This window comes from Triticum dicoccoides, chromosome 3B, assembly GCF_002162155.2.
Source record: "Triticum dicoccoides isolate Atlit2015 ecotype Zavitan chromosome 3B, WEW_v2.0, whole genome shotgun sequence".
NCBI classification, from domain to species: Eukaryota; Viridiplantae; Streptophyta; class Magnoliopsida; order Poales; family Poaceae; genus Triticum; species Triticum dicoccoides.
This window is the reverse complement of record NC_041385.1, coordinates 636,573,346-636,583,234: the sequence shown is the minus strand read 5'-3', so window position 1 is coordinate 636,583,234 and position 9,889 is coordinate 636,573,346. Positions and strand designations below refer to the sequence as shown.

The 9,889-nt window shown below is 47.1% G+C and overlaps 1 protein-coding gene across 1 annotated transcript; it reads left to right on the top strand.

Moving 5' to 3' along the window:
• The first annotated feature begins 900 nt into the window (after nt 1-900).
• LOC119279739 (WUSCHEL-related homeobox 5-like) lies at nt 901-2,757 on the top strand. Its single transcript, XM_037560883.1, has 2 exons — nt 901-1,348; nt 2,306-2,757. The coding sequence occupies exons 1-2, from the start codon at nt 901-903 to the stop codon at nt 2,755-2,757; spliced, it is 900 nt and encodes a 299-aa protein (XP_037416780.1).
• The last annotated feature ends 7,132 nt before the right edge of the window (nt 2,758-9,889 follow it).

Genomic DNA, 9,889 nt, shown 5'->3' with positions numbered 1-9,889 from the left:
TGAGTCATATGGCACCAGAACATCGTCGATGCATTGTAGTCTACATACAACTGTGTCTGCACGGGGTCGGTATAGGTACCAGCTACTAATTTTGATTTTCTTCATTTTTTTATAAAACACACAAACAAACTCATGCATATTTCACAGTCACAAGAAACGAGAAGCACTTTTGTGCTTTTAGGGGAGAAAATAAAAACAGAAACCGCTTAACGCAGTGATTTCTTAGTGTCTGAACTAATAGATCTAGAGGGAGCACAACTGGCGATACGACGTTTACATGCTATACTTGTGACGAAGTTATTTTTCAGTCAAATGGTATCAGAGAACACCGCAGTTTGGTATATCCTGATGTACATACAACTGTGTGTGCACGTGATTGACCAGGACACGGGTAACAACTAATATCTTCACTTTTCACTTACATTTTTTCTTCTGAAACACATAAACTCACACGTATTTCTATCTAAATCCAACAACTTAGAAATATGATTGCACTTTTGGAGGAGAAAAAATGAAAACCATTGACCGCGTGAATTACTAAATTGCCAAATAGATCCCGAGGAAGCATAACAACGCGCGTTTACATGCTATACTTGGAACAAAGTTATTTCGGTATATGTACCAGCCCGTATGTTACTACATGTGTAGTGTCTTATCGTGATCACACGCGCGGTACACGGCAAATAGCTGGCACACGAGTCTTGGCACCCTGCCGAGCCTCTGCTCGCCCCCATCGGCCCATCCACAGCTTTTGACCGCGCAGCGACAGCGGCTAGTCTCTCCCCTCTCCAGTCGTCGCCCTCCCACGCGCCTATAAAACCCCCAACACCCCTCCCGACTCCAAGCGCACACAAACGCAAAACCCAAGCGCTAAGAAAACCCCTACTTTCCTAGCTAGCCATGAAGAGCGTCGAGCACCACGACGAAGCCGCCACCGGCCTCTCCCTTTCCCCTCCCCCTACGTCGGCGCCGCTCTCCCCACCGATATCCTCCAACTCCGCGGCGGTGGCGGCGCTGGCAAATGCGCGCTGGGTCCCTACCAGGGAGCAGATCGCGGTGCTGGAGGGGCTGTACCGCCAGGGGATGCGCACCCCCACCGCCGAGGAGGTACATCAGGTGACGGCGAGGCTGCAGGAGCACGGCCCCATCGAGGGCAAGAACGTCTTCTACTGGTTCCAGAACCGGCTGCGCCAGAAGCAGAAGCAGCAACAGAGATCCGACTACTTCGCCAGGCAGCTCCGCCGTCCCCAGCCGCTGCCCACGCTCCGCAGGACCCCCGGCCACTCCTTCTCCCCGGTCCAGCTGCAGGCGCCGCCGGCGCCGAACACTCCTGCATGCAACAGAGAAGGTACGTCCGCGCACAAACCCTCTCCATTTCAGCGCTCAGCACGCCATTTAATTAAATCCGCTTTTGGCAATTGGCATGCACGTCTTGATTGATTAGCTTCCGAATGCGCCTGTGCGTTTCTTGGCTGGCTTTACGTTTGGGGTTTTGTTGGAAAGGGTATGCATCTACGACTTTCCGTTTGCAGCCCCCGCGGCTTTCATGCGTCCGGTGGTCAAAGCTTTCTATAGCCGTCGTTTCAGCGAGCGGCATGGCACGGTAGTTGTACCATCTGTGGTCTGGTTTCCGCTGTTCCTCTTGCTCACGATGTGCGCGCATGCACATCTAAAAAGAAAAAAAAGAAACATCTGAATTTTTTTTTAACACGTATCTTAATACAAGATCTCACAATATAGCATCGACTGAGACTTGGATTTAGCAAGACTGTTTCCTTAAGTCCTGATGATACCAGAGCAGTTGGCCGCCAGCAGCGAGCGAGAGAGTTGAGGAGTTTCGGGCCACTGAACATGCCCTAATTGTCTTGTTCCTAGCTACTCCAAAGCGGCCAGACCTCTGAGAAATGCCTCGGCCTGCCATCCCATAATCTAGGAGGACGAAATCAATTTTGTGGGGCCCAAGATGGCATGACGCATGTCTGCCGATCCAGCAGCGAGTAGTGTTTGTTTACCGTTTTTTAACTTGATTAAAATGAAATGAATTAATCTATATTGCTTCTTATTCGCCCATTTCATTGTGTTTATCGATGCCAACATTGTTCGTTATCAACATAAATCAAGGAGGTGTTGGATCTGGCTATGTTTGCATTGAGCGTAATCTATGTGATTCTGCTTCCGATATTTTGCTTAACCTTGAGCAAACTACCGAAAAGCACACAAAGGATACCCTTAATCCAAAATATGCCCTAAAGTTATGGTTGTGCTAATATGTTTTCCATTGGGTCCATGTTTCTTTTTCTTGTAGGGATGTACATGCAGCAACCATGTTACATGACAGGGCCAGCAGCACAAGCCTCGGCGAATGCATCCTACTACTCGCAGATGCAGCCGTCGCTAACGAACCCAAATGTAGGGACTATGGCGCATGGCAACATCCAGGCACAGGCACAGGCCGCCATGTACTTCCAGACAGCAGCTTCGAACAACTCCAACACTCAACAACCGCATGCGGTCCAGTTCCCTTCAACCGACGGCAGCTACGGGGCTCCTGACGCCTACTCCCGTCGTCCCGTGCTTCTGAATCTGTTCCCGCAATACCCCACCTTCGCGAATCGCGAGAAGACCCGCCACACTGAGAGCGCCGGCTCCCCAAGGCCATCCACCTCAAGGTCGTTCTCTTGGGAGTCTGAGAGCTCTGAGATCCCCAGCGGAGATGGCTCGAGATCGTTCTATGACTTCTTTGGTGAAGGTCACTGAACAAGCCACATGAAAGTTGATATGCTCGACAAGAACCTTGTCCAAATCATCTACGGTATCTCTCGATCTCATGACCATGCGATTGAGTGGATGTACCAATTGCCCTTTTGGGGATATTTATTAGCATTGTTGGTTTAATTCGTCAACTAGGCAGAAAATGTATTTCTTCACAAACTTGAGGCGGGCATCAGAAACATGTTGTTAAATTTCATTGAATTAATCCAGTTGATTTTTTTATTGCAAGGTGCATGTTCCATTTTAGTTTTAACCTAGACATGGGCGTGAAACGGTTACAAGGTTCCCGAAAGATTTCGGGTATCACCCCTTTTTATTGAAATATTTGGTTCTTTGTTTTATTTAATTGTCCTATTTGAAATGGATGTAATGTTTGTGTGGCTATCGATATTGTGTTCTCACTTGAGCTAAAAATACCCATGGGCACACACAAATTATAACCGACCCAAAAAATACTTAGAGTAACATAGGGTAGTATATCATTTTCTTTTCTTTTGAGAAAAAGAGGAGTGTTGCATTTTTTAGCTGAAAAGAGGAGTATCATCGCATTAGTTGTTTAAGTTCACGAAGTGTAGAATGCGCAAATGTATCTTATGTAAACTTTGTATACTAAACAACTACTGAGCTCAAGCTCAAACTCCGGTTGTGCCTAATATACCCAAGGTTTTAGATTGTTAGTAATATAAGACCAGTGGCAGTTCCTTATAGAGATGAAAACAGAGCAAAAACTTGCCGTCCTTTTAGAAAAATGTGGAAATGTAGATAAGTTATGGAAACAGAACAAAATTTTATGGAATGGAAGTGAAAAATTTATCATGGAAATGGAAATAGAAACGAAACAACATTTTCTGGTGAAATGCTAGCAGGAACGAAATTTCCATATCTGTACATGAAGATTTTTTTTTGTATAGCCCACTCCACCCCCAATCTATAAACTTTTGGCTCAACTCAATCATGTCACCAAGTAAGATAATCCTTCTCCTGCTCGCATAATCTTTATGGTAAATATACCTTACGTTGCAAATTTTGGAAACTTATGCACAATACTATACCTTAATATATACAATGATAATATCTCTAGTCAAATTAGCAATTGAATTTCATGGTTTCGTTGTATTTTTCTTGATGGTTCAGGAAGTTTTCGAGTTCCTGTTAACTTTGACTTTGTATTTGAGTTTGTCCTATATTGGTATTGTATTCTTTTTTTAAAGTATCCGCTTCCATACTCGTTTACGAGATTTCTGATCCATTTTTATTTCTACTAAAAAATACGTAAAACGATATGCAATACTCATTTTCACCATTTTTGTTCCATTTTCATCCCTACTTTCAGAGAGCTCTTACCACCGAGACTCCTAGTGTTGTAGATGAAGCATATAACAACATAGGACTCTTGAAGAGGAGTCTTGCATCCGAGTATGTAATGATGAAATACGCCTATGGTGTTGTAACGATGGTTTCAGTAGACTACACTGACAACATCAGGGACCGCTTACCGCTTGTGCATAAATCGATAACTGCAAACATTTTTCATGCTCTATATAGCTTGGCATCTCTCTTAGCGTATTTTTGCAAAAACGTATGTTTAACCTTTATAGTGCTCTAACTTTTAGATGTACAATCTGGTTGTCCTTGGATTGATTATAATTTTTGCATGCTTCTCGGTAGGTATACTCACCTTGAGCTAAACCATGGGGAAGCACACACAAAATACCCCGAACCAAACATAGCCTAAAGGTGTGTTAACACTAACATGTTTTATATTGGATCCATGTTCCTTTTTCATGGAGTGATTTAGAGGCACCAGCCATGCTACATGCATAGGTCGCGGCGAATGCAACCTACTACAAGAGGCACAACCAATGGTGATGTCTCACCACAACCTCCAGCTACCACATACTTGACTACACCTCTGTTCAACGTAAGCACTCAACAGCCATGCCCTCTCCATTCCCATCCCGCCATCGTTAGATACGGGGTGCCTAATGCTTGCTCCTGCTGCCCCTTGACCCTAAATATGTGCCCACAACACCCTACCTTGGTGCAATGCAAGAATACGCGCCACGTCAAGAGCGCTAGTTCAACATTGTCGTCCACCTAGTGCTTATTCCCTTTTGAGTAGGAGATCAAGCTCAGATAATCCTAATGGCTATGCCTCACTACTATTTTGTACTTCCTCCTCGAAGCCAACAGAAGATTATGTATGATTTGCTCAACTTGTCAAACTTTATCGAATCATTTAGGATATCTCCCTATCTCATGACCAGGCATATTGAGTGGATCTATCTATTGCATTATCAGAATATTTTTAGTTTGATGGTCATCTACTCATTTAATTGGAAGGCGGGACGTACCTCTTTTATCAACGTGTACCATGTATCACAAACTAGTTGTAAATTTCATTCAAGTAATCGAGTTAGAAAAAATAATTGCAAGGAGCATGGCCTATCTAAGATTTTGCTTGTTTCATCCTTGGATTTATCGACCTAGATTGTTCGGCTTGCGTAAACATATGCGTGGAACACTCGCCAACGTTGCATATCACCATTTTTCAGAGGAATGTATATTTTCTCTTTTTGGAATGCTTGTAATTTTTCTGTGGCCTTCAGTATTTAGCTCTCACTTGAGAAATTTTTCGATGGCCACGAAAGATTTAGAACCAATCCAAGCAGCTCAATTGTGAAATTAAGAGTATTGCCTTTGGTTTTCTTTTGAGAAATGGAGGACTATTTTTGGACAGTGGTTTAAGTCCACAAAGTATGAAACACACAAATGTATAATGTGTAAACATTGTAGAGTAGACATGTAGTGAGCTAAAGACCGCACTTCGATTGGGCCTGAAAATCTAAAGGTTTAAGGTCTTTGATAACATAATAACACTAACACTTCCATGGTGCTCTTAGCGTTGCTACATAAACCACAAGGACACGGAACCGTTGATACGTCTCCAACGTATCTATAACTTTTTATTGTTCCATGATATTATATTATCTATTTTGGATGTTTTATATGCATTAATATGCTATTTTATATTATTTTTGAGACTAAGCTATTAACCTAGAGCCCGGTGCCAGTTTCTGTTTTTCCTTGTTTTTGAGTTTTGCAGAAAAGAAATATCAAACGGAGTCCAAACGAGCTTGTCGGGGAAACGACACCTATGGGATCACGAGGATCCCTTCTACGGTTGGCGGGGAGCAGGAATGCACAAAGAGCAGGTCTGGTGATCAGCACGAGGAATTTTTACCCAGGTTCGGGCCACTGAGGAGCGTAAAACCCTAGTCCTGCTTTGAGCGTATATTTAGTGTTCTTGAACCTTAGCTAGCTGCTATGCGTCCCTGGTCCAAAAGTCTGAATCCCTCTCCAGTACGCCTTGGGCCTCCTTTTATACGTCTAAAGGGGTTGCCACAGTGGCACACAGGAGGTGTAAAGTAGCTACAGTGTACATGCTTATCACTGATGTTGTAGGACAAACGTATTAAATGCGCTACTTACGTGCCCTCCAACTTTATCGGGGACGGTAATAGAACATGCGTCCAGGTTGACAGGCATGCAACGCCAAGCTGTTGGCTAGCCACTTTGCTGGCGCGGTGGCAGGATCTTCACGAAGATCTGCATGCCACCACGCAGGTGCTCGCCTAGTTGGCAGGCTGGTGGCTGCGCTGGAACGGCCATGGGGTGGCGAAACCTTGTCGTGTGCGGGCCAAGCTGTGGCCCCGCAATTGTTCCCGACAAGGTTCTTGCCGGGGCCTCGCAGTCGTCCCCGGCAAGGGACTTGCCAGGGGACTTCACCTTCTGGTCTCCATGAAGACCTGCATGCCACCGGTCTTCATAAATATCTACATGCTACTACGCATGTGCCCCTGAGTCTTGGTCCTGACGTTGTCAATGGTGTCAGAGCTCTCAGCCTCATGGGTGGTGGCCTTGCTGGTGCTTCGCAAGCCATCCCGGCAAGGATCTTGCCGGGGCTACACAAGCCGCCCTGGCAAGGATGTTGCCGGGGGAGCTCTAACTTGTCTTCTGCTCTTTGTTTACTGCTTTGAATGATGTCTTGGTAGTCTCGTATCTTGGCTTCTCCTGCCCCGTCGAGCCTCGCCACGGGTGCGGATACAACTACCCATGCACAAGTAACAGGTACAAATAGGCCCAGACTTATGTACACCAACAGGAGCCCCGGGGCCTGGGCCACACATGAGTACGAAGCGTCGTTGGGCCAGGCCCAAAACAGTGCGGGCACGCGTGGCATGGATTAACTACCGTAATATTCTCGTCAGTTGTGCTTCCCCACGGTTTGCATTGAGTGCGTGACATTGGGGTCGTGCGTGGAATGGGCACAACATGCCTATGACTCTTTACATCGAACAGTAAAGAGGCAGCCCGCGCCTTCCCCATAAAAAGAGGGATCCGCAGGGGCACTGCTCATTTATGAAGAAAACTCGGGTCGTGGCCTGCATGGCGCTTGCACCCCACGATCACGGGGTGGAAAACGGCCGTCCCACTTGCCTCTGTGCTTCTAGCTTGTTCTCCACGTGTCCTTCATGCCTCAGGAAGGGTAGGTGGTTGATGCGGAGGGCATGGGCATTAACACCGTGGAGGGAAATCAGGCGTCACTGGTTGGAGCAGCGGGTCGGTCCTGATTCCCTGCGCCTCTAGAGGCTGTATTGGTTGAGTGGGGGGCCCGCCCTTGGGGTGAGAGGCCAGCCCCCGACCATGTCCTTCTATAAAAAGGGGAGGGACGGCGTCATTCCACATGCACCTCCTTCTTCTTCTTCCTGCCTTGCAATCCTCCTCCGCTCATCATGGTGAGAGGGCGTGCTGGTGCTCCAACGGCGGTGACGAGAGCTTCTGCTCGACAACGCGACCCTCCTCCTCCGGAGTTCAAGGCGGCAGAGCCCGCTGTGAGAGGGATAGGAAGGGGGCGAGGCCGAGGTCGTCACAGCGCCCGAGGAATAGGAGGACGAGGCGGCGCACCAGCTGCGTCTCCGCCGGTGGCCCCTCCCCTAATGGAAGGCCATGTCGGAGACCAGCCCCGTGAGTTCTTCATCAGGCTGTACAAGCCCGTGTGCGGTCATCTCCACCTCCCTACTCCGTTTGCCTAGATAATGGAGCTCGACCCGCCGCACACCTTGAGGTTGCATATGAGGGGTTGCGGGAACGGCGGTATGTGAGTCGACGTCGACTTCCCCGCTCCTCACATTATGTAGTTCCTCCATGGGTGGAAAACCTTTGCCCGTGCCCATAGCTTGTCGGAGGGGCACGTTCTCCAGTTCAATTTAATGGAGAACGGCCTGCTTTCTGTCAAGGTCTTCGGGCGCTCGGGAATCCGCTTAGGGTGCTGCGTGGAGAGCTCCACCAACGACGAAAGCTCCTCCTCGAGCGACAGTGACGAGGAGGGCCGTGACAGCGATGATGACGGTAGTGGGTGGGAGGACGATGACTCCGAGTCTGGCTGACCACCAGTAGCACCACCATCATCTGCACCGCTCCCCTGGCAACATGTCTTGCCGGGGGGCCCTGCTGGCCCTGGTGTCGGTGGTTGACGGGTCGCCTCCGCCATGCTCTCCATCGATGCGTCCCCCCGTGTATCCCTTTTGTCTACTTTGCCTTCACCTGCCGTGCCTAGGAAGAAAGGGGCGAGAACGGGGATTACGGGGCACTTATCTTTTTTTCAGTTTTAAACTTGTAGGCACTTGCCAAATCCTAATTTAAATAATGTAATCTCTTGAGTCCATGTTTGTGTTCTGTAACATTTTTACTTGCATCAACATCTCAATGAAAAAGATGAGTCTTGCCGGGAAGCCATGCATGTATATGTCCATGCAGTGGAGAAACACCTCTTTAATGTAAATAAATGAGTTTTCCCGGCAGGCTACATTGCCAGCACCCTTTTTACCTGCTGGAGAATCACATATGCCGGGTTATAGACAAAGGGTCTAGCTCCCTGCCAATCTCTTTTTATCAAAGGCTACTATGACCATTCTGACCAAAGCAGCGTTCGAGTCAGGGATGGGAGCACCTAAGTCTAAAAAGAGTGGCGAGGTTTTCTAATGCACAAGTCATTGGTTACAGACATGAATGGACAACAGGTAAACTTTATCTGTTTGGCTTCCGGGATGGCAGTGCCGGGCTGAAAGTGCGTTATATCGACTTGAGGGGGGGTGAATAGGCGATTTTTATGAATTCTTCACTGAGGAATTAGCTGGTGAGGAAATTCCTTAGTGAAGAACTACTTGCAGCAGAATAAGTACTCAGAAGTAAACATAACAGAACACAAGCATAGTCATCATGATGAAATGAAGACAAGTACAGAGTACAGAAAGCGTAAACACAGGATAACACAGGATGAAGACAGACAGACTGAAGAAATTGAACTGAGGAAATTGAGAAAGTCTTCAGTCAAAGTCTTCAAACAGATATGAACAAGCACACAACAACTTAAATGAGGAAATGAAAGAGTTGAGGAAATAGAACCAGTAAGATTGGTGAAGACAATGATTTGGTAGACCAGTTCCAACTGTTGTCTCAACTGTACGTCTGGTTGGAGTGGCTAGGTATTTAAACCTGAGACACACAGTCCCGGACACACAATCCTCACCGTATTCTCCTTGAGCTAAGGTCACACAGACCTCGCCCAATCACTCGTGGTAAGTCTTCAGGTGACTTCCAAACCTTCACAGACTCGGTCACTCGGCGATCCACAATTCCTCTTGGATGCTCTAGACCATGACGGCTAACCGTCTGGAAGAAGCACAGTCTTCAAAGGTAACAAGCGTCGGATCCATGCAGGATCAATATCTTCAGTGATGCTCAATCATTTTGGGTTTGTAGGTGTGTTGGGTTTGGGTTTTCCTCACTTGATGATTTTCGCCCAAAGTCCTCGGAGGATGGGATGCTCTCAAATGACAAGTGTCAGTTTCTCTCGGAGCAGCCAACCAGCTAGTGGTTGTAGGGGGCGGCTATTTATAGCCTAGGGAGCAGCCCGACATGATAAGACATAAATGCCCTTCAATGATATGACCGATAGGTGGGTAGATATTTTGAGATAGCTGGCGCATAGCACAACAACGGTCAGAATATTAACTCACAAATTCCTTAGGGCTATCATGTTCCTCACTGTGTA

Coding starts and splice junctions, on each gene's coding strand:
- LOC119279739 (XM_037560883.1), top strand. CDS start 901: ATGAAGAGCGTCGAGCACCACGACGAAGCCGCCACCGGCCTCTCCCTT. Junction 1,349..2,305: donor TCCTGCATGCAACAGAGAAG/GTACGTCCGCGC, acceptor TTTTTCTTGTAG/GGATGTACATGCAGCAACCA.